Below are 26751 nucleotides of genomic sequence, written 5' to 3'. Positions count from 1 at the left end.
GACTGGGTGGGACATGATGCCACATGTCTGCAGGAAGAAGCCCCGGTGCTAGACATCACTATAAGCTGCCACACTGCAGACATTGCAACGATATGACTGGAACATTGTTAAAGCTACATTAAAAATCAAATTATCACGCAAATACACATACACATGCATGCACACACACAGGACACTGATGTCTAATAATAGCACTCTTAAAAAGGGATTAGCTTTCAAAGACAGTTACAAGTAGAAAATTGGTTATAATGATAAAATGTCTTAAAGTTTCATCAGGATTTGTAAAAAAATAAAAAATAAAAACCTATAAAAGTAGTTGTTCAAGAAGGTTTTTGATGTCCACATAAATGGTTGGATGGATATAAGTTTATGCACACATGAGCTTTTTGGAAAAAAATACTATGGTAACCTAAAACTATTTAGCCAAAACTACCTCAACTATGAACAGAAAGACCTGCACCTTAAGACAGGGGATAAAACAGGAAAAGAAAGGTTGGTATTAGCAAGTTAGATGTATTTATCTTCAAAATGCATAACTGCCAGGAATCATGACAGATTAATTGCCTTTAGTTGATATCCATATATAGCAGGGATTCTAAAACACATGGCCCATGAAGTTACTTCCTGCAGGTCTCAACGACACCTGGATTTCCTAAAATAATTAATAATACACAGCGAGCCAGTTTTGATAAAAGTTTGATTGTTACTGTTTACTTTCTTGTTTCCAACATTTCAACTGATTACTTTATATATGAACTACTTTGCTATATGAAAAGGTTTTAGTGTACTAGTCTTTATTTGGCCTTTGTGGTGATTTGAGTTTGAGACCACTGATATATAGGCTATTTAAAGCAATAAATTAGATGGGTTCTTTGTCGATTTGGAGTTGAATAGGAACAAAAGGGATTTGGAAAAATGTACAATCTGTGCATCTTTCTGTCAAAGAATGGTAGCTGAACAGAATATAAAGATATTCCTGGTGTCTCTTCCTTTTACAGTCTTATAAATGGTGCCATCAAGTAAACATTCACTCCATAATCTTAACAGCTTAGTCAATCCTAGGCAATTACGGGGAGTGGGTCTATTGTTCTATGGCTGACTCTGCCAAACTGGTATAAGATCTTTTGCAAACTTTAACACATGGCAGGAATAACAGCCAACATACCTGTAGGCAGCTCATGCAATTTGTATCACAGTAATCAAAGTCCTCATAAATCGCAGCCATTCAAATCTAGTTTCCTGACCAGACCATGGCACAGAAACACTTAACTTAAGCAATATTTATTTAAGATAACATCTTCCCACATAATTCCAAACAATGCATGATCTGGCAATTCAGCAGAAAGCTAAAAGCTTATTAAACCTGCCTCCTCTATTACAAAGAAATTCTGTCAAAATCAATAACTGTCAACTAACTCAAAGAGGATAGATTTGTAATGTTTTTAAATATATGCATAATCAATTTCTAGTATCTGTAATTATACTAGAAACCTATCTAATAAGACAAACAAAGTGGATGTGATCCATGTATTTAAAAGTGTCTGTCATAGATGTCTCTGGTATTAGTCTTAAAACATTTAAGTAATTTGGTTACTTGCCATTTCTATCAATAAAGTGTTTTAATTTGAACTGTAGAAGGCAGAAATGCATTTTCATAAAAGTTGTAAAATTACCATACAGTATTTGCTGATTGTGATAAAGATATTGCTGTCCGAAGCTAAAACTGATTTGTTCTGGGTTACCAGGCAATGGATTTTGCCAAGAGTCCCCATAACTTAACAGGTTTTAAAGTACAAACAAACTTCTGTACAATGAACATCCACAAGATCATCTATAAGTGGTTTTTAACAGCAGGTGATCCTTTCATACGGGTTTAAACATGGTCATCTCATACAGGTAAATAAGCATTGATCAATGTGACCAATGGACATTAAGCAAAATAAATGCTGCTTAAAACTAAAAGAAAATGACTTCATGTCTGTGAATCAATAATGTTAATTTGCAATAAGGTATTCTGATTGTAATTTGATATTGATTCTTTAGCTCACAAAGATGTTAATATTATCAGCACAGATCTTTTGATGCCTCTTCTATAATTGTCAAAGTTTTGATAAAAATTTGAAAAGATGTTTATATAAGCATTCAGTCAATATATCCAGGCAGAGAATATGTCAGTGGCCTAATTATTGTCATCAAATATCTGTAAAAAAACCCATTTAAATGGCCTATCCCCTGTCATCAAATATTCAATAAGAAACAATGTCAATGGCCTATCTCCTGTCATCAAGTATACAATCAGAAACAATGTCAAAGGCCTATCTCCTGCCATCAAATAACCAATTAGAAACATGTTAATGACCTATCTCCTGTCATGAAATATCAAAGTAGAAACATGTAAATGGTCTATCTCCTGTTATCAAATGACCAATTAGAAACATGTCAATGACCTATCTCCTGTTATCAAATGTCCCATTAGACACATGTCAATGACCTATTTCCTGACATCAAATATCCCATTAGAAACATGTCAATGACCTATCTCCTGTCATCAAATATCCCATTAGAAACATGTCAATGACCTATCTCCTGTCATCAAATATCCAATTACCAATTAGAAACATATCAATGACCTAACTCCTGTCATCAAATATCCAATGAAATATCCAAAAATATGTTCATAGTGTATATGCTGTCAACATTTGTCAGAAACATATTTACAGCCCAACTGCTATCATTAAATAAACAAATCAATGGCCTAACTTCCATCATAAAATATCCCATCAGAAATATGTTGAACAGAGTCTGAGCTCTTCACCTGGAATGGAAATTAAGCCCACCATTTGGAATGGCATCTAAGATCAGAAATACTTTGAAACTGAGTCTTAGGTCATCATCTGGAATGGAGTCCAACCCCACCTAATCTCCTGTCATCAAATCTCCAATCAGAAATAAATCTATAGTCTATATGCTGTGATCATATGTCAGGAACATGTTCACGGTCTAACTGCTATCTTTAAATAAATAAATCAATGGCCTAACTTCCATCATCAAATAACCCATCAGAAATATGTTGAAATGGAGTCTATGCTCAACATCTGGAAAGAAGATTAAGCCCACCATCTGGAACAGCATCTAAGATCAGAAATATGTTGAAACGGAGTCTGATCTTATCACCTAGAATGGAGTCAATGTTTAGAATAGAGTCTAAGTCAGTTCCTTTGAATGTAGTTTAAGTGCATCATCTGGAATGGAGTTTAACCCCACCATGCAAATAATGTAGTCTAAGTCCACTATTTGGAATGGAGTTTACAACAATCATTTGGAGTGTAGTCTGTGCCCAATATTTGGAGTGTAGTCTAAGCCCACCATCTGAAAAAGACTTTGAGCCCACCATTTAAAATCAAGATGGAGCGTGATATTTGGAGTGTAGTCTAAGCCCGCCATCTGAAAAAGACTTTTTTGAGCCCACCATTTGGAATCGAGATGGAGCCTGATATTTGGAATGGAGTCGAAGCCCAACACTTTGAACAGAGACTAAAACCCACCGTTTGGACAGTCCATCATTTAGAATGGAGTCTGAGCCCATCATTTAGAATGGAGTCTGAGCCCATCAAATGGAATGGAGATGGAGCCCACCATTTGGAATTGAGTCTAACTTGACCACTATTTGGAATGGAGTTCAAAAATTTTGGAACACAGGCTAAGTTTATCTTTGGAATATAGTCTAATCCCATCATTTTGGAATGGAGTCCATAATTTGGAATGGAGTCTAAGCCAATCATTTGGAATGGAGTCTAAGCCAATCATTTGGAACAGAGTTTGAACTGATCAATTGGCATTATAAAGAATGAGATAAGGCAGAAGTAGAAAGTTGAGGAGTAAATGCTGAAATTAGGGAAATTTTCAACATATTCAAACAATTTATTTTGGGACATTGGCAACTTTTGCATATCACCTCCCTGTTTATAGAAATTTAAAAAAAATGAAAATTATGTCATAAGTAATACTTACCGTCAAACTGAGCAGCTTTGTGGCCATTGTGCTAACTTGAAGGTTGGCAAAAGGTTTATCAATGCCCCAGGATTCCAGATATCTGGCCACTCTCACAGATGCTCTCGTGCTGCTCTCAAAACGTGACCTGATTGGTCGTTCCCTCTGTAAAATAAAATATAGTACATTATGTAATACACTATGTTCTTTGAGAGGAAATACTTGTTTACAACACTTACAGAATATCATGTAAAAATGTATGGGTGTAGTGTTTTATAATACTTCTGAACAAAAGTGGCTATGCAGTGCAGGACAAAAAAAATGTACAAATGCACTGCACAAAAATTTAGGAAGTAAAATCATTGCAAATAAATATAAATATTAAATACAACAAGATACAATATCAAATGTAACAACATTAAAGTTCTGTACAGTGTACTGAAAGTAGAGCATAAAGGTAACACGTGTAAAATCCTTAAAACATTGCAAAACTTTTTGTGTGTGTATAAACTGCATTTCCTTGTAGAAATCCAACAGATTTTCTATGGTGACATGTCCTCATACATTTTCTTCAAGCAGTTCATGTCAAAATACTTTTGTCACATAAAGTGAAACTCAATACACTGACAAGAATTGCTCCACTATTACTGGACACTGATATGGTTGCATTCCTATTGAGATTCACTCTTCATGAGTCAGGTATTCATGCGCAGTGCCAAAATGGTGCGATAACACCTCATCTCACTAACTGTTCCATACAAGGGATGCCATTCTCCCATATGGGGTTTAATGTGCTTAAGTTTGTTTACGGAATTTTCATTCTGCATAGTTTGCCAACAATGACTGACTTACATAGTATCTGTAGTCAGCCATTTTGACAAAAGTGACTACAGCATAGTTTTGGCTGCTTTATCCATCTTTCATTACCTTTTAAACATCAAAAAAAAATACTTTTCTCTGATCGGATGAGAGCATCATTTTCTGTAATATCTGGGATATTAACTAAGTTAAGAAAGATGATAAAATTACTGATAGTAAAATAAGATTTTATACCTGTGATAGATTTACTGATAGATTAAATCAGGTCAAAATGTTGAGATAGAAATGAATTTTTTAAATAAACTGATATGGAAACAGGTTTTCAAAATTATTGCATTCCTAAAACATAATTTGTTTTAGGCCACATAATTTAACACAGCTGGATCTTTGACCCCCAAAATCTCAAAAGAAAAACAACTTCAAACCAACAAAAACCTCAATGAAACCACTTCAAAGCTTTAATTACTGTGCAAAAAAAAATTGTTCAGAATCACAATGACTTTGATCTGTGACTATTTACCCACAAATCAATTACCTATTATACACATTAGTGCAAGCCCTCTAAAAAGTATGGTCAAAGTGCATGGTTAAGAACTGAAGTTCTTGTGCATAAACCATTTCAACCTCAGAATCAACAGGCTTCCTTTCTACACTATGTGTATGCCATTCATGAACTGAAGGTGTCCTTAACCTTTTTCTAAGTGGTCATATATTGTGATGGATTTTCATATTTGTCAATCTTTACTGCCGACGGTAATACAATGAAGTAGATATTGATAATGGGCTTTTCATTTCCTGATGGTAATAGAATGAGGCAGATTTTGATCTTGGGCTTTTCTTTTCCTAATGGTGATACTATGAGGTACATATCCATCCTGGGCTTTTCTTTTCCATGATGGTGATACTTGAGGTAGGTATCAGGTTTCCATATCAAACTCACATTTTCTATTTAAAAAATGGAAGTTAGTCTCCACTCTCTACTTACCTTTTTTCGTGGTGGCAGTACAATGAGGAAGGTTTCTATATTTAGGTCTCTAAGTAGAGAACTCTTTTGTGCACCATCACCAGGCTGTACTTGGAATCTATCTGCAGGCAGACAGTCCAGTGTTGCCTTGGAAACATGGACTCGCCTGCAAATAAATAGTGGCATGTATATTATATTGATAATAAAACAGTTATTATATTAACATCATAATTTACATATAAATTTATCAGGGATTATCTGAAACAGTCAATATGGGTAGAGACCAACTTTTTAAGTAATAAAATATGTTTCTCCAATATCTTTCTCTTATCAAGGATGGTAGAAGTTCTTCCATTGTTTTGCAAATACCAATATCAGAAGTCACAAAAGATATCAACAATGTCTTTTGGCTTGTTTTAGCACTACAAATGTTGAAATGTCATGCTTACTGAGATGGAAGCTGTATGAGAGGGGTCTCTAAGGGAATGTCTTGTCCATCATTAGTTACTGCCAGTTTGGAAGTGCACACTCATCCAGGGATTTAAATGGAAGGCTTATGAGGGAATACCTGTATAATGATCAGGTCAGTATAATTCTGCTTTCTTCTTAAGATACGTTACCTAATCATAAAGTGTTAGGAGCATTGGTAAGAGATCAGGGTAGTAAGATTCCCAAACCCAAAGACTGTCCCCAAATTCCAACTCCTAGTTAGATCTGAAACACCAAGGATGGCCCTAAATTAAAAATCCTAGTTAGATTCCTAAACCCCAAGGTTGGCCCCAAATTCCATCTCCAAGCATCTGAGCAACTGATTCAAGTCTCCTCTGAGACAGGTGCAAGGATAGCAGCAATAGATGAAGAGATGTGACGTTAAAGGGAAATGTTTGTGAAAGTGAATCAAGAGGAAGCTGAATAACCATAATTATTATGGGACTGTTGATAGACCTAATACGAAAGCCTGTTAATACAATCTCTAGCAGGTAAAACTGAATCATTTGAGTTGCAAGGTCTCTAAGAGTGAAGCTGTAAAATGTATTAGACTCCATTCTCAGGGTTTGAATGGTGTAGCCATATAATAAACAAAATGTCTACTGCATGATAAAATAAATAAATGAGATTTGAACTCTTTAAATGCACTGAAATCAAAGTGAAACATCCCAATATGAAGAGGAAACCAATATAGGGATAATATTCCTCTTCATGAAGCAAACCATCAGTGATGACTTGAACAACATTAAGTGGGTCTAACATTCATTATGTGCATAACTTTATTGTTCACTGAACTTCTTAAAGGTATCTTCACAACTAAGATGTACATCATTAAAATCAGCTTGTGTTGACTTGACAGTTTTTCCCATGAAGTACAGATACACAGATACATGTAGTTTAAGATACATAGATTTTCACTTGCTTTTTATTTATTTCCTCATTTCACATATTCATTCAGCATTAGTCTTTGTTATCTGTGACTTGATTTTCAACTCAGATCAAGTTTAAATCTCAATTAAATCATGCCTTTTTCCCAAAGTTTCGCCATTGTATTCTCTACGTTATGTTTTTAGTCATTATGAAGCTTCTTGGTGAATCACGCTTACTTGCTAGTGTTTCATACCTTGGTTGCCATAGTTTCTCAAGTTATTATGCCCTTGTCTAACACAACTATTGCATTTCTAGTCATCATCTGGCATCCTGTGGCTTTAAGCTGATATATTGTGTTGAAAAAATAATATCACATTCATGTTGGCCATCTTCCCTAACTGAATACTCATATTCTAAACTAATAATATTGCCACACCTATTTATCAAAATTATCAAACTGTTATAAATAGTGGACTGTCTACCTTGACCCAAATTAAGACCTCTGGGATCAGACCAGACTGCAGCCTGGGATCCACCCAAGTCACATGTGCATTTGCACATCATAGTCTTTTGATATTCAAATTGATTTAGTAAGGATACACACAATTTGAAATCAAAACACATTTTTTATGCCATGATCCTAGCTCAATTCTACATAAACTGGGATCATTCTTGAATGCATTTTTCTGTGAGGATCCGCCTAGCACAGATTCTGCATAATCTGGGATAAGTTGAGAATTTGCTCTAATACTGGGATCATTAGTATCATGTGATAAATGTGTATATAATGAACTAACCATGTTGGTTTTGGTGTGATGTAATAAATGTGTACATCATGAACTAAGCATGTTTGATGTAAATATGACAAATGTGTACATCATGAATTAACCATGTTAGTGTCATGTGATAAATGTGTACATCAAGAATTAAATATGTTGGTGTCATGCAACAATTGTGTACATCATGAACTAAACATGCTGGTGTCATGTGATAAATGTGTACATCATGAACTAAGTATGTTTGATGTAAATATGATAAATGTGTACATCAAGAACTAAACATGGTGGTGTAATGTGATAAATGTGTATGTCATTGATCAAACATGTTTGTATCATGTGACAAATGTGTACATCATGAAATAAATATGTTGGTGTCATGCAAGAATTGTGTACACCATGAAGTAAACATGATGGTGTCATGAACATCATGAACTAAACATGTTGGTATAATCCGATAAATGTGTACATCATGAAATAAACATGTTGGTGTCATGTGATAAATGTGTATGTCAATTAATCAATTATGTTGGTGTCATGTGATAAATGTGTACATCATGAACTAACATGTTAGTGTCATGTGATAAATGTGTACATCATGAACTAAACATGTTGGTATCGTGTGATAAATGTGTATGTCATTAATCAATTATGTTGGTGTCATGTGATATATGTGTATATTATGAACTAAACTTGTTTATGTCATGTGATAAATGTGTACATCATGAACTAAACATGTTGGTATCATGTAATAAATGTGTATGTCATTAATCAAACAATTGTTGGTGTCATGTGAAAAATGTAAACATCATGAATTAAACATGTTAGTGTTATGTGATAAATGTATACATCATAGATTACTAGAACTCCTATGAAAAGCCCAACAGGCCCACCTATTCAGTTTTAATAAAATGGGGATGGGGTGGTGCTATAGTAAAAAAAAGCCTTCTAAGATTAAGATTTGTCAAAATGTTTTAAAAATGGAGGATGTGCCTAATATTGGGGTATATGGGATAACTGCATGTCTGAGAATTATCATACCCTGGTACTCCTGCTGACTCCATCTGATTGGCTATTGTTACATCATCAGACCACACATCAAACTGCCATTTTTTCAGACCCAGCAATCCACACAAGACAGTGCCAGTATGAACCCCAATTCGCATGTCCACATTAACCCCTGTAGCTTCTCGCACATCTCTGTAATGAAAGAAAGGTCTCTGCATAATGCTTTTTTAAAAAATCCAATCAAAAATTTTATATTATTTATTATAACCTGTGAGAATGATTTTAAAATAAACACATGAAATCGTCTCCCCTGTGACTCTGTTTTCATCTTAAAAGAACACTATCAAATGAACCATGTCACTTTGACTGACCCCTTGAGAACCAGTTGTTACGAGTCTTTGATCATCCCTGTTAAAAGTATGTGGCACATCTGATAGCTATCTACTTACAAACACACAAATATACCTACTACACAGAATTTTTAACAATTTACTACTCAAGACTTAAAAGCCATTCATCCTGTGGCACTAACCTTTAGCAAATCACTATAACAATCACTACAAATGTATTTTCTATAAATCCAGTACAAAGTCTTAGATCTTGTACATCAATCCCAAGAAGGTGTTTCTCCAACAAACTTGGAGCAATAAATCAATTTGACCTTGATCTTGGACCTTCTGACCTCCAAATACCTCAAGATGCTTAATAACCAATGGTAAACAACTCTGTAATGTCTGATTACAATGTATCCATGGCAACAGTTGATAATGCCAGATCTAAAACCATTAACCACTAACCTCAAATTAAAAAACTGCAACAAATGACCCCTGGAAATATGTCCATTAACACCACTAGTCTTCAATCCCTAATGATCTTCATTCTCCACCTGATGCATTTGTTGACCAAGTCCTGATATTGATGGGAAATACTGACTATCAAAAGATAACTAAAAGCTGATGCCAATCAGACTGACAATATGCAAACAAAGTGATCACTACATCTGATCTTTTGCAATATCCATATGTCCCAACATGGTTTCTGGAACCGAATTGTCTGGTAATTAATGATTATTACATATTCAGCTGAATCCTACCTAATTAATGACTGAATTCTATTTAATTATATCTGAATCCTATCTAATTATGTATGAACCTGGAACAATTAGATATGGAGTACTGCAAGGCTCAATTCTAGGTCCATTACTATTTATTTATTTAATAATGACCTACCACTTTTACTAAGAGACTCAATATCATCTACAGATCTCTGTGCAGATGACACAACATTGTCAGACATCCAAAACACAAAGCATGAACTCCAAATTTCTTTACAGAATGCCCTAAACAAACTGGAAAACTGGTGCACATGCAATGGGATGGTGGTAAATACTGGTAAAACTAAAATATTACTTATCTCAACATGGCAAAGAAGGACAAATCTTGATAGTGATGAACTATGTCTGACATGGAAGGATAAAAATTTGCAAATGGTCTGTCATGATAGACTACTTGGTGTTCTGGTAGATAATAACCTTTCATGGATTGAACATATCAAACATATCAGTAAAAAAGTCAATTCAAGTTTATGGCTTCTCAGTATGATAAGACATTTTCTCCCTGAAAGGCACATAAAACTATTTTATAACAGTTACATACAACCCTATTTAGACTACTGTAATACAGTATCAGGTAATTCAAATGAAAAAAACATAGCAAAGCTGGCACATCTTCAAAAAAGAGCATTAGGGCTAATACCAATCCAGAAAGAAAGCAAGGAAAATTTAGCTGGTAAGTTAAAAGTATTACCTATTAAAGACCGAATCTGTTTAAGAAAAGCCAAATTAATGTACAGAATATCCCATAATAGTGCTTCTGAATATTTACAATCACTATTCCAGTATAGGCTACCTGGTAATACTCCCCACCTGCAATCCATGTCTACCAAACAGTATAAAATTCCCAAACCAAATAAGGAATTATTTAAAAAAAGTTTTCAATACTCTGGAACTCTGCTCTGGAATAGTATTCCAGTTGAGATTAGAAATGCCCACCCTATTTCCTTCTTCCAAACCTAATATATCCAGTGGCTTCAGAGATGCAGCTAAAATAAATAAATTCCTTTGTATGAGGGCCTCTAGGTAGATTAGTTCTTAGCTAATTGTGTTACCCTCTTTAAATAAGGTCATTATTATATTCTCTGTCACAAGGGCCAGCCCTACATCCCTGTGAACCAGTGACAAGGATTTTTGAATACATGAATTCAGTGCGAGTCAGAATGAGTTTTGTGGCCTACCCATGATAAGGTTTTGGAAGACATTAATACAATCATTTGTGAGTCAGTCAGGATGAGTTTTGTGGCTTACCACTGACAAGGTTTTGGAAGACATTAATACAATGTGAGTCAGTCAGGATGAGTTTTGTGGCTTACCTGATTGCTTCTATCATCTTCAACCCCATATTGACACAATTAACAGCATGATCTTTCTCTGGTGTAGGCAACCCAGATACACATTGGTAACAATCACCAAGAATTTTTATCCTCATGCACTTGTTCTTCTACAAAATTGACAAAAAATAAAAAATAAAACAAAGATTAAAGAAAAATCAGACCAAATATTATCAGAAATTGGTATCTCCCTTTTATGTAGTTTGTAATAAACTTAGCATTAGTGGAAATTCATACGAGTGTAAAGACTGTCTCTAAGTCTGAATCAGTGCCCTGTACCTATAGTGAAATGTTTTGTACCACAAAATCTGCTTCATTCAAGTGTAAAAACTGTCTGACTGAAAATCATTAGAATCAGTGCCCTGTACCTATGTTTGAACCCCAAAGTCTGCTTCTTCCTGGCAATTTCATAAAGTTCCATTTCAATTTTCTGTCTGATTCATATACTATTTTAAAACAAACTTTTAAATCTGCCTAGATCTTTCTATACACTCCTTCAAAACTATTTCAACCTGTGGATAAGATGAAGAGGCAACAGAGCTGTCAAGAAATGGATCAAGATACTACAGGGGTGTTGTACTTGCTTAGCATGTCAAAACAGGCTATTTCAACCTGAGGATGGGGTGAAGAGACAACATGGTAAAGGGCTGTCAAGAAATGGATCAAGATACTACAGGGGTGTTGTACTTGCTTAGCATGTCAAAACAGGCTATTTCAACCTGAGGATGGGGTGAAGAGACAACATGGTAAAGGGCTGTCAAGAAATGGGCCAAGATATGACAGTGGTGTTGTACTTGCTTTGCAAACCAGAACAGACAATTTCAGCCTGTGGATGGGGTGAGGAAATATCATCATGGCAAAGCATGAAGAGGGTAAAAACATAATGCTGATATAATACTGATACATATATTTGTTTAGTATACCAGAACAGAACACTTATATCCTGTAAATGGATGTGAATAGACAACAACATGACAAGGGACTGTCATGAAGGCAGCCTGAATAGGATAGTGGTGTTGTAATTGCATGGCATGCCAGAACAAAATTTCAGCCTGTGGATAGGAGTGAATCAACATCAACACAACAAGGGGTTGTCATGAAAAGGGCCACAATCAGATATTGGTGTTGTACTTTCTCAGCATGCCCCCTGTATGTAGTCCAAGGTTTAAAGTCAAATCCCAACATATGCATGGGTAAGCAACTGCCAATCAAAGAGCGATGATTTCTGCAATGATTTCTGATACCTGTACTTCAACATTTGAGCTGTCCAGAATTTAGAGATGTTTTTTTTTAAATTGTTGGAAATCATTGTACAACTAGAAGATATTTTGTTGTCACAGTGAAAATATTTCTAACCTTTCTCCACCATGCTCTTTACTGAACACCAGCTTCCCACATCTTCATTAACCTTAAAGCACTTTTCTGTGACCTTGAAACAAAGGTCACAGTTATAAGAACTGGATCTGATTCATTCTTAATCACATACTACCTTCAATCTAAAAAAATAATCTCATGGTACAATTTAAACTCAGTTCCGAATAATTATTTCCCTTCAAAACTTAAATTTCAGCTAGAATAATTATTCCCTTCAAATCTTAAAAAATTTCAGCAAGAATAATTATTTCCTTTGAAATCTTACAAATTTCAGCTTGAATAATTATTTTCCTTCAAATCTTACAAATTACAGCAGAATAATTATTTCCCTTCAAACATTACAATTTCAGCTAGAATAATTATTTCCCTTCAAACCTTACAAAATTTCAAACCATCCACAAGCTTTCCAACAAAAAAATAGCACATATTTAACACTGTGTACCAATCATATCTAATGTGTTTTCATATTGCAAAACGTCTGCATGGATGGAGGAAGGAATGGTTTGAAATTTCAAAGATTTGAAAGGATTAATTCACTCTGAGCTAAATTCTAATTGTGTTGGATAATTACTTTTGAGATTACATGGAGTTAATTTATTTGGTCTTAGTACCCACTCAAGGTATAAAGCCTATAATCTGGTCTTAGTACCCACTAAAGGTATCAAGACTATACTTTGGTCTTGGTATGCACTCAAGGTATCAAGATTATAATTTGGTATTGGTACTCACTCAAGGTATCAAGACTATAATTTGTTCTTGGTACTTACTCAAAAATCAAAAAGATAATTTGGTCTTAGTATGCACTCAAGGTAACAAGACTATACTCTGGTCTTGGTACCCACTCAAGGTATCAAGACTATACTTTGGTCTTAGTATCCACTCAAGGTATCAAGACTGTAATTTGGTCTTGGTACCCATTCAAGGTAACAAGACTATACTTTGGTCTTGGTATCCTCTCAAGGTAACCAGACTATACTCTGGTCTTGCATGGTACCCACTCAAGGTAACAAGACTATATTTTGGCCTTAGTACCCACTCAAGGTATCAAGACTATACTCTGATCTTGGTACCCACTCAAGGTATCAAGACTATACTTTGGTCTTAGTATCCACTCAAGGTATCAAGACTATACTTTGGTCTTAGTATTCACTCAAGGTATCAAGACTGTAATTTGGTATTGGTACCCACATAAGGTATCAAGATTATAATTTGGTATTGGTACTCACTCAAGGTATCGAGACTATAATTTGGTCTTGGTACTCACTCAAGGTATCAAGAATATAATTTTGTCTTGGCACTCACTCAAGGTATCAAGACTATAATTTGGTCTTGGCACTCACTCAAGGTATCTAAATATCCAATTTAGTCTGACATGGCTCAATATTGTTTTTAAAGATCTTGCTCACAAGGTAAATGTGATGGACAGGTGGAATGACAAACAAAAGGACAGAACAAACCAATCTGTGTTTCCGGGTAAAGCAGGGAAGATATATTAACAAAACTGAGATAGAAATGGAGGATGCAACACATAAATATTGGGCATTTAATAAAAATCAAGACTAATACCTCAGCTATTTGGTCAAATCGGCCAAACAGCTCATTCAGCATCTTAACCAGTTCAGGAGCTGTACACTCGGCAGCCAGCGGGGTGAAATTGACAATGTCTGCATATAATATGCTGAAAAAAAATAAAGTTTATTATATCTGCTTTTAAAATTCACTCAAGTCACACTTTATCTATTTGATGTAGGTTAGGTATGTGTAGCTTCCTCAAGGTGGAGAAGCACTGTTTAAAGCCACACTCTGTGATGTAAACAAGTGGATAAAACCATGTCATGGGCCAGATCTGCCCCACAGAACATAGCTTGCACATCTGTGACATAACTGGTTAGAAGTAATTTAATTTATTATTAAGTTAATATGTTTATTCAAGGATATGATTCATAAGTGGATAGATAGTCACTTGTTGCGTAGATCAGGTAGGTAATATATAGTGGTAGATACTGTAGATAGAGACAGACAGACAGACAGACAGACAGACAGACAGATAGATAGATAGATAGATAGATAGATAGATAGATAGATAGATAGATAGATAGATAGATAGAAATGTGTGCGATTTGGGTTTTTGACATAGCTTTAACAATTTTTCAGTCATATTGCTACAATGTCTGCAGTATGTCAGTTTATAGAAATGTCTAGCACTGGTGCATCATGCTGCAGACATGTAGCATCATGTCCCACCTAGTCACATTATCCTGACACCAGGCTGACCAGTCATAACATTAACCTCTAAATGCTGAGTGCCAAGTGAGGTGGCTGTTAGTACCATTTTTATAAGTCTTTGGTAAGACTTGGCCATGGTTCGAACCCATGACATCCCGCATCCAGGCAGACTCTCTAACCACTAGGCCACCAGAGGAGACAGACAGACAGACAGACAGACAGTCAGACAGACAGACAGACAGATAGATAGATAGATAGATAGATAGATAGATAGATAGATAGATAGACAGAAAGATAGATAGATAGATACATAGATAAATAGATACTTAGATAGATAGATAGATAAATAGTGCTCATAAAATGTTTAAAATGGAGACATGGGACACTGAAATATATTATATATGTCAATAAAGTTGCATGAATTAGACTTCTTATCCACACCCTGGAGAGATGGCTGAGAAATGACAATGTGGTGTAAATGGGAAACAGGAAGTTGGTGGTCATGCTGCATAGTAACATAAATCTAGATGACTAATAACTGAATATCAACATGAAAGCAAATACACTAGTCCCTTGCTATAATGAATACACTAGTCCCTTGCTATAATGAATAAACTAGTCCCTTGCTATAATGAATACACTAGTCCCTTGCTATAATGAATACACTATTCCTTTGCTATAATGAATACACTAGTCCCTTGCTATAATGAATACACTAGTCACTTGCTATAATGAATGCACTAGTCCCTTGCTATAACGAATACACTAGTCCCTTGCTATAATGAATAATTTTGGCTTCATGCAAATTGTCTCTAATAATGAGGTATTCATTATAATAAAAATCTGTATGTATCATTGTTATCTGGGGTCCAATCTGGGTGGCTGTTATATGCAAGAATTTGTAGTAGCAAGGGTCATTATAACCTGAAGGGTTTACTGAATCAGGATTCCTATATTACCTGACATTGTCATGGATCTGAACATAGAGATCATGAAAAGGGGTCAGTTTTAGATTTTTGTTCATCATCTTCTTGTTGAGAACATCTTTCATGGCCTGCACAAGGTCTTTCGGTATGCAGCTCACCAGTAGATCCTCCTAAAATTATTCACAGATTAAATGACTTATTCATTTACTGATGTAAGGTACAATTTTTTCTCAGTTATAAGTCGAGTCCAACTGCAAAATACACAGACCCTGATCTGCCACCATGTAATGCACTGGAAAATCATGGTCTGTGTCAGTTGTTCTACTGATTATTTCTAACAAACTGCAGAGACACCAATCTGCAAGCACATTATCTAAAGGTAGATCTGGATCCAAGAAGTTTGCAGGTGGACTCAATTTATAAGAGAGTATAATAGTAATTGATAACCAGTCATAAAGTCATTACTAACTGACCAGTAATAGTGAAATAAGATAATATATTATGATAAGTAATTTCCACGACTTTTGAATCCTATTTGTTTATTATGTTACGTATATTTAATTTACATTGTTTGTTAGTTATGGTTTCTTAAAATTATCTTTATTTCATTACATCATATATTGTAGTGTAACATTGTATGTTGGACTTGACTTTGTCCAAAATTGATTTAATTTCTGCTTGACCCAAATTAATTTTTTAAATTTTATTCTGAGTAAACTACTAATACATAGCTAAATTATTCTCTATGCGTACGGGTTTAAAATCAGAATTATTATTAGTTAGTAAATATGTTTATTTGGGTCTAGGTCTTGGTTTGGAATTTTCTTAGTGTATTTTACACAATCCAGGTTATAGTTTTTATTTTGTAAACATCAGGATCATTCTAGAAGCTTATTTTCCATTAGGTATTAGTTGGTTTTAGAAAATGCTAATTGTGGCCTGAGGTCAAGTTGGGAACTAAATAATCTTGTAACTGACAGGATTTTTTCAGTCATGCTTTAAGACCTAGCACTTTCAAGTTGTATTATATGTTGTATCCAGTACATTTTTGGGCTGGAAATTTGATTTCTTCAAATTATTGAATTCAAGTGATTATTTTCTGTGGAGAAAAAAAAGTGCTCTAATAAAATTCATGGACAGAGACATTCAATGGAATTTAGAGTGAATTCAAAACTGGAATTATATTACTATGATTCAACCAACAGAAGACTGCTGACACATCAACAATCTCAAAGTTACCACAAACACATCATTGTCTTCAGTTTTTGGATTTCATTCTGGACTTATACTGAATTTTATTCAGGACTTTAAATTACTAGCTTAGTGTGTCTGTAATTCTTGAATTATTTTGGGATTTAATTCACAATATCATAAGTTCGTTTTTCCCATTTTCACTTTGTCTTCTTGGGAAATAAATTATTTGTTGAATTTTACAAAGCTTGTTGCCTTTCACTCTTTTCTGTTACTTATTTTAAGAGCACAGACTTGTATCAATTAGAAATGTAAAACAGAAAATATACCACTATCTGGCAAGCAAGAAACAATCTTTTACAATCTTGTTGCTTCACCATTAGTAATTCTACCTGGCTGAGAAAATCAAAATTTACTCAGGTGCAAATGTTTGAAAAACAATATGCAAAGATACCAATCATGGAATATTTTATTAGATAAAGGTTTTCTGTATATATTTTCCATGTGATTATTTTAATTCGTGTCAATCACTTTGAATTCTTTGATGTTAAGTCAATTATTTCTATCATCATGTAATTGTATGCATTAGCAGCAAACATTCCCCGTCGAACTCACATTAAATTTAAAAAGACAAGACCAGCTTGTGTACAGTCATCAGGCATCATTTGCATTTCCTGTCATTCACATCAAAGAAGTTGTGTCAAGCAGGCTGAAGTTTTCCACACAGTGAGTGGCAGAAAAATTATTGAACAAGCTGATGTTGCAATTTTGAAGTATTAAATCAGAATTTTGTTATCAATCATGAGTATCAGGTACTGACAGTTTTTCCCACTGGCCACTTTGGCATGTGTAATCAAACATGTGTTAAGCAACCACCTCAGGAAACGATACAATTGGTCTCTTAAGCCTCATGACTGCTTAATACAGGTTCATTTATTCTAAATTGAATTTGTATGGACTTTCAACATGTGACTATTAAAGACAAATTGTTGCTTAATAAAGATGTTATTTGCAATTCACTGTCAATATGATACAATATTGTAATTAGTACAGTTACACCTACTGACCATGTACAGGGACTTTAATTTGGACTTTGCAGTATGTAACTTGAAAAAAAATTGCACTAGGACCTTAATGCAGAAGATCTATCAGTGACTACCAATTTTCAGATTTCAAGTAGACCCTCACTGTAAAGTGACTCAGTATAACACAGTTCCTAGTATAATCTGGGTATGGTCATGGATTCCATCACTTCATGCACTAGTAATATTGGGCTGAATATAACCCAGTAAAAAGTGACTCAGTATAACATGGTCTCTAGTATAATGTGTGTCTGGTAATGGATCCGATCACTTTTTGTAAAATGTGTGTGTGTGTGTGATTTGGATTTTTAATGTATCTTTTACAATTTTCCAGTCATATTGCTATGATGTATGCAGTGTTGCAGTTTATAGCGATGTCTAGCAATGGGGTATCATGCCACAGACATGTTGCATCATGTCCCACCCAGTCACATAATCTTGACGCTACCTAACACTAACCTCCTAATGCTGAGCCCCAAGTGTTGCATCTGCTAGTACCATTTTATTGGTCTTTTGGTATGACTCAGCCAGGGTTCAAACCCATGACCTCCTGCATCTGAGGTGGATGCTCTTACCACTTAGGCCACTGGAGTGGTCTATGCAAAATGTATTACTATGTTTAATATGCCCCAGTCATACAATGTAAGATATCCATCCATGATATTTATGTTGTTATGATTTTATGTCTCACTTGTAACACAGTGCTGTGTAGCATGTTCTGCAGTCAATTGACAGGAGAACTAGTGTCCACATTTTCAAGAATCTCAACACTTGGCAGATCATATTGATACTGTTGCACAGATTAAAGTCAGGTTGCTCTAGTCATACCATACTTTCTCAGGGCCCCAAGCGGCCGAGTGGTCTAAAGTGCTTTCTGCTATGGATCACTGCCATCTCACCTCTGTCTGCATGGGTTCAAGTCTAGGATTCAGCCAATGTGGGTATGTGAGAAAGCTTGCCAGTAGCTTCTCATGGGTCGGTGATTCTTCCCGGGGTTTTCTTGGGTTCCTCCTCCACCATTAATACTGGCCGCCATGCATAGCCTATTGTGTGCTGAAAAATGGCGTTAAACCCCACAACAACAGCAACATACTTTCTCTGTCTTTTTCCCGATGGAATCAAATTCTGGCACAAGCAAGTTGATGCATTTTTCAAGTTACGCTGACATAAATGATTTCAGTTGGTTGAAATGCAATAGTAAGCAAATTAATGCAATAGCGAACCGAAGTAGGTATAGTTTTGTTTAATGAAATGAAGCTGTTGAATCGCCTTCATCAACATTTGTATCTCTTTCTTCATTTCATTGAAGAAACTAACTCCCACTTCAACTGATCTCAGCATTCATCAGCTGTTATATTTCAGCTGTAGCAGGCTAGGTACATGAGGCCGCTTACTGTCCGGCCAAGGTTAGGATCCCTTTAGCCTCATGGTATTGCACCCAATTGTGGGACAGATAACTTTGTTGGATTCCCAATTGTGATAGATTTTGCCTTCCCTGCTGTTACATATGAAGGCTTGTCAGATTCTCAGTAACTAGTGGCCTCATCAGGAATAGGTTCAACCACTCTGACAGGTGAAACTGGGTGATATTCAAGGACAAATGTCAAGGTCATGAGGGAAGAGTGTAGCGGTCAAGGTATATAAACCACTTAATAACCAGCCTAGCTTGTCTGGATCTTTTATCTAGTGATATGTGTGCCAAACTGTGAGACAAACAATCTTGGTTTGATTCCTGACTGTGATAGTTAGAATTTGTCTTCCCTAAAGTTACACAACAATCATCAACATCCACTAAGACCTCAATGCCATTTATTTTGAGATTAAATAACATGGGTCTCAGCAGTTTGTTAAGGGTTCAGTAGAAAAAAATCCATATACCCTGGTCTTCAGGTGCATTATGCTATGGTAGATCAGGATCTTTGCTGTTTGCAGTTTGAGCACATACGGTAATGAATTAAAACACAGACATTAATCAGGTTTTGTTGTTGTATTCTATGTCCATCAAATAGAAAATGTACCTATACAAGTATCACAGCTTTTCTGACTAGAGAACAACCATGATGGGAACCTCCCATTACCTTCTGTTATCCAATTAGTGTTTATGACAAGCTACATAACTGTGTAGAAAAGAAACTAAAATAAAGTCCACACTATTGTGATTCAAATTATATCTAGTGAAATATCATTGTCTGGTTTCATTCGGATCAAAGCACAAGATTTCATCATACATATGCATTATGTTTCCAATTCCCCATTACTGCATATTTATTTAAGTGCATCTATTCATCAGAGTGATATCCAAATGTCTAGGTAAGTGACAGAACATGCCCATAATTAACTTTATATAATATATACTGCCAACTAGAAAAGGTTTCTGCTTTGCATCAAGAGTCCTTGGATTGATTTAATCTAAACCGATGCATTGTTGAAGGAGATGAAGTAGGGGATCATGGCTGCTAATTACAATAAAGATGTATCATTATTAATCATCTTTAATCACAACCTTGATTGTCACAACCAAATAATGCTGACTGATGCATTAGTTAAAAAGTTGACATTTCATCTTGAACCAAATCATTTGGACATGGGGATATAAATGTAAGTATAAATCAAATAGGGGATTTTCTCTGATGGTGATAAATGTCAGTCTAGCAGGTGTTCTCGTTACAGAAATTACTTATTTTGACTTACATTTCATATATGCTTGATTTGTATGGAACTCAAGGGTCACTTGTAAGTTATACTTTGCATTCTTTATGAAGTAATTGAAATGTTAGTCTGTACAAGTTAAACAATAGTGATCTAGAGCCTGAAAGATTGCCACAACAACACTATCATAATTTAGACTTTGCCACATGTTTCCAGAATTTAAATCACCGAAAGTCTGCATTTGATGAAATTAATCAAGTCATTTTGTTCCTATTTTTGTTCACTCTTTGTACTTTTCACTATCATGTGGTACATACCGATATCATAGGGTTCACAATTTAATCTTGAACATACTTCATTTATCAGCTGAAGTAGAATGGTCATTGGATTCTGAAAAATTGCCAGCAGTGAGATGAAACCTGCTTTCTAATTTATCTGTAGGGCCCTACTTGATAATGATGGATTTTGACTGAAAAGTGTGCTTGAAAGAAAAACTGAATTCATTAATAGTTTCATGGTTATCACTCTTTGTTGTCACTCTTTGTTGTTGACTGGTTGCTTGGTTCATTGGTTGGTTGGTTGGTTGGTTGGATGGTTGGCTGGTATGGGTTTAATACCAATTTCTGCAAATGACAGACTACACATAGTGGCCAGCATACTTGGTAGAGGAAGAACCTGGGAAAAGTACAGGAAGGACCACCAACCCAAGGGAAGTTACTGGCAAACCTTTTTGGCCAAGCCTGAGACTTCAACCCATGCTGACAGATGTGTGATGTCAGTGATCTAGAAAGGCAACACCTTAGACTACTCTGTGACATTTTGTGTTATTTCTTTTAACAATTTGATACTAAACAAGCCATTTCAAACATGGCGTTTCAAAGCTGCACTTGCTAATTTGTTCGAAATCATTTCCCAAATTGTCATTTAAATGGAAATGCATAAACTTAATAAACATATAAGGACCCATTTAAATATTCTATAAAACTGGTGACTGGGAAGGAGGTGGTGGGTTTTTTAATGTCCAAATTCACTGAATTCAGCAGGAATTCACTTTTATCTAATGCACAAGTGTACTAAATGAATGACATATTTCACTTATAAGTGAAGTGTACTTCACTTGTAAGTTCAATATTTAATATGAAATGCCCAATTTGCTTTTCAAATCCTGATCTGCATATAAATTCCTAATCTTTCAAATATATGTCACTTATAAATAACTGACCAATAAGCCACAGATAAGTTTTTTTCTCTCCAAATCATTTTAATACAGAAGTGCTATTTCTAAGAATTTCAAAGTACAATACACTGTCTCATTCATAAAGAAGCATGAATTTTGCTTTCAATGAGTAAAGAATTGTAGTTTCATTCAGTGATTTTGAGAACAAAATTGTCTAATAAAACTATATATGAAGATTACTCTAAACTTTGGTGGTTAAAAAACTGTTGGCCCGAAGCTATTATTGAGAATTCTGGGATGTGATGTCAAAATGCCTGTTTTCAATAGCTTTTTTGAACTATTTCATCAAAATGTAACATCACCTATAAAACTTCAAATTATATAACATTTGAGTTAACCTCACACCTGCTGCTTTTTCTCCTTCTCAAGTTTGACCATGGACTCTATAGAGTTGCGTGCCTCCAGAAAAGTGTGTCGATGCGTGATGTCCGCCAAATATTTGTGGTAAAGTCCTATCACATTTGCACACAGCAGTATTACAAAATTACAGCTTAGCTGAAAAAAAAGTTCATCTTTAAAGTTAAATATGCTACACAGAAATTCATTTTTATTTTATTCATGCATTGCTTATTACTACTGCATCCATAACTGCCATTATGTATTATCAGGCAATACCCTCTCCCACTTCCACAAAATCATGCCAAATTTTGAAATAAAAATCTTTAAGTAATGATATGCCCACCTACAAGTTTTCAACAAATTTCAAGGCGACCAATTGTAGAAAAAATATTATATTCATGTTAAATCCAACAAGTATACAATTACAGATGTAACAAACTTAAAACCGCTTATTGTCTATACTTGCTTACAACTCAGAGCTAACTGCAAACTGCATTACCTGCAATTGCATAATATGCCGCCAGGTCTGGATCTATGCAGTTTGTTGTTTCAACTGGCCACATTAGGGTCTATTTAAAAATGAATTCATTTTAACTGCACTTTTATGCAAATTGATGCCAGTGCCCACCCATCTCAGGGAGATCGTTATGTTAAATTAGTTACTTGTCTCATTCTCCTTGTCATGCATACAAACACTAAACAAAAAGATGACTTTCCCAGTAATTCTAGATGCTGGGAAATAATAAAGGTTATTTAAAAAAAGGACAAATAAAACCTCTATCAGTTATAGGAAAACTGATTTAGAAGATATGGAAACATAACATTTCAAATCAAAAGTCGTATCATTAGTGCTGATCAGCAAGAAACATTTAAACTGAGGCAGGCTTAATGCTAAACAATACAAATGACAGTATTTCAGTGTCGATAAATGTTTATCAATATTGAGTAAATTGAGTCAGGCTTCGATGTTTACACATGTAAATGGCATCATTAAGTTCACTGCCTGTAAATGTTTATAAAATTGCTACAAATGCAAGCAAACCTCTTTGTAGCTATTAGTGCAGCAGGACCTAACCATTCCATTTATATATTTCCACTTCCTGCTTAAGTTGATTATTTATTTGTATATATCTGTTAATTCTTTTCTTTTCAGTAAGACAAACTGGTAGAAAGCAATCTGTTATCTGTTAGTTCTTTTCTTTTCAGTAAGACAAACTGGTAGAAAGCAATCTGTTATCTGTTAATTCTTTTCTTTTCAGTAAGACAAACTGGTAGAAAGCAATCTGTTATCTGTTAATTCTTTTCTTTTCAGTAAGACAAACTGGTAGAAAGCAAAAAAGATTGAATTTCTAATTGTTTCGATTAAACATTATCTTTTCAGTTATTGTAAACTGGGTACACTTTTAGAAATTTTGGTAAACGTTTCAACCATAAAATTGAGAATATTTTCAACATATAATTTTTGCGTCATTGCAACATAAGCTACTTGTTTAACAAATTTGTTTTTAAGGTGAAACAAATTTATTAAACATTTTTTAATTAATTAATTAATTAATTAAGTAAACTAAATGTTCCTGATTCTTGTTCTGATCTTAAATACCCATGTAAAGTTGTTATGCCAAGTGAACTTTGCCTAATCATAATTGATAAACTTGACTAGAAACACTATGAAATTCCATTCATGCAAAACAATTAATGAGCTGTGAGATACTTAAATTTGTAACAACAGCCCACCAGGACAAGTTTCTTTGTCATAAATACAATATTTATTGTGCAAGTGAAGTGTCACATTCAAAACAGTAACAGATTTAAGATTCGTTTTAAAAATAAAACTCGAGGTCATTTTAGTTCGATAACTTGTATGCTACTAATTTTGAAAATCAAAGGTGTTATGTGACACTCTTTGTAAAGTATACTAGTACAGAATATGATGTGTTATGTATTGCAAACTACCATTTACACTCACATATAAGTCACACTTTTTATTACAAAAAAAATCTGTAGAAAATTTCTTGCGCAACTTGTCTAATTGCAGCAACTTCCAGAAATTTTTCAGTAGTGAGCAACTGTACACTATCTATATATTTGATGCACCATTTAATAAATGTTTTCATCATAAATTGAGTTCATTTCTGAATTTGTTGTTTATTTATTAATACTATAAAAAATAAACAATGCTTATAAATATCATTTTCTAATATCAGACCACAGCCAAAGAATATTTTTTGGGGGGAAATCACACTTTATGAAGTCAAGTGGCTGCTCTCACTTTATAAACTATTCTAAATTCCTAATTTCTTCTGTCCCTTATTTATTAAAAAATTTAAAAATTAAAAAAAAATAAAATCTAATCTTTTTACAAAAACAGTCTGAGCAAATTTAAACACTATTATTTCCAATGTGTTATTTCTTTAATACACGTAAATGCTCAGCGATTATTTATGTATGAATGTAGCAGCATAACAGCACATTAGTGGCTGTATAAGACCAAAAGAGGCTTCTGTCACTGATGATGAGATCCATCCTTTATGCCCAGACTGCCTTTGGTCACATACACCCCTCACATAAAACAAGTCAGCACTTGGAAAATAGTGTCAAATATGTGGTTTAGGTGTACAATATGTTCCCTTACTTTTGGAAAAAGCGATCAAAATTTTTGGCATTAATACAGCACTGCAATCATATATCCATTTATTAATTCAATTCAAGACATGAACACCAAAAGTCAATGTGCCAGTATGCTGGCTTTAAACAATGTGTTGCATAGATACAAATTTATGGAAACTGGAACACTGAAAGGAAATTTGGAGTGTCAGAAATTTTGTTAGAGATTGATGAAAACAGTAAGAAATTCTGCAAGATTGGTTCGAAGTAAATGCATCAGGATATTTATTTGAATCTCTGAATGTCCAGTTGGAAAGGGCTTACATCTGTGGGTGTGAGAGTTCAGGCAATTTGGATTGATCCTAACAGTGATCATTCAGAATAAAAGCTTTGATTACCAGTATATGTCTTGGGAGAAAGAGAAGTACAATAATGTTTCAAAAAACTGTTGGTTCAAGCAGCCAATTTATGAACAAATATGGGCTTAGATTGAACTAGAGACTTTACATTGCTCAAAGCTGCCAAGTACCCAATTGCTCCAAGGCTGCAGAGTACTTACACTGCTCAAAAGCTGCAGGGTACTCACATTGCTCAAAAGCTGCTGAGTACTCACATTACTCAAAAGCTGCTGAGTACTCACATAACTCAAAAGCTGCAGAGTACTTGTATTGCTCAAAAGCTGTAGTGTTCACATTGCTCATAAGATGCTGAGTACTCACACTGCTCAAAAGTTGCTGCGTACTCATATTGCTCAAAAGCTGCAGAGTACTTACATTGCTCAAAATCTGCCAAATACTCACACTGCTCAAAGATGTTGAGACTAAGCAGTAGAATTCCATAAATTGCAATCACTGTGCCATGAATGCATTTGGAAACATGGACAAGACACTATTTTTCTATACTGTTGGGACCTAAACAATTGATTTTATAGGGTAAATGACCTACCATGTCTGTGAAAAAACATAGCACTAATGCAACACTTCACTATTCTTAACAGAGAGAACACAATTAAAATCTATACTGAAATCTAAATGGAATACTCTACCCAAGGTTTGGATGGATTTTTGTGGGTTTAATGCCATTTTCAGTACAAGATAGGATATACAAGGCAACCAGTCTAACCCTGGGAAGAATTAACCACCAACCCACAGGAAGGCAAGCTTTCTCATATACCTAAAGGATGAAGGCTTGAATCAATTTATGCAGACAGAGATGAGATTGAAGTGATTGGTAAAGGCTAGCACCTTAAACCACTTGACACCCCTGTCTACCCAAGGAAAAGTGGTATGATTTCAAAGGTTTATCCTCAAGGAATGGATTGACAAAGACTTGGTTCATATCTGGCTGGACTGAGTTTGGTTAACATGACCTGTGGCAAAAATTGGACCAAAATCACCATTAAACTCAAATTCATATGACTATTAAATCAAAGCAATGAAGAAAAAGACAGGATACCATATATACTCGCTTATAATTTGAGTCAAACTGCAAAAACCAACGATTTTGATCTATTACAACATAATGTGCCTGCAGAGTAGGGTCTATGATCTTTGTTAACATTATGTGATGGCAGACATTATGTGATGGCAGATCTGGGTCTGTGCATTTTGCAGTTGGGCTTATCTTATAAATGAGTACATAAGGTAGGCAACAATTCCATTTGTACCTCACTGATGCAGCCATAAGATGGTGTGGCCAAACAAACCATTAGAGGTCTGCATGTGAGTTTACTGGAATGACGAAAGTTAATGGACTCAAGAAG

At 34.8% G+C, this 26751-nt stretch overlaps 1 protein-coding gene across 16 annotated transcripts in view; it reads right to left on the bottom strand.

Annotated features, from left to right (window-relative positions):
- The window catches only part of LOC149780504 (adenylate cyclase type 2-like), a 263000-nt gene that overhangs the window by 105182 nt on the left and 131067 nt on the right, over positions 1-26751 (bottom strand). For all 16 annotated transcript variants that reach the window (XM_089937491.1, XM_089937486.1, XM_089937489.1 and 13 more), the window contains 7 exons: positions 22392-22541; positions 15921-16057; positions 14302-14413; positions 11344-11471; positions 8950-9108; positions 5795-5939; positions 4012-4155 (listed from right to left, as the gene is read on the bottom strand). In XM_089937491.1, the coding sequence (XP_089793617.1) occupies positions 4012-4155; positions 5795-5939; positions 8950-9108; positions 11344-11471; positions 14302-14413; positions 15921-16057; positions 22392-22541 (975 nt within the window). The remainder of the gene's footprint in view (positions 1-4011; positions 4156-5794; positions 5940-8949; positions 9109-11343; positions 11472-14301; positions 14414-15920; positions 16058-22391; positions 22542-26751) is intronic.

This window comes from Sinohyriopsis cumingii, chromosome 16 (genome assembly GCF_028554795.1).
Source record: "Sinohyriopsis cumingii isolate HCF-2022 chromosome 16, ASM2855479v2, whole genome shotgun sequence".
NCBI classification, from domain to species: Eukaryota; Metazoa; Mollusca; class Bivalvia; order Unionida; family Unionidae; genus Sinohyriopsis; species Sinohyriopsis cumingii.
Note: the sequence above shows the minus strand (reverse complement) of the source record. Positions and strands in the feature narration are given on the sequence as shown.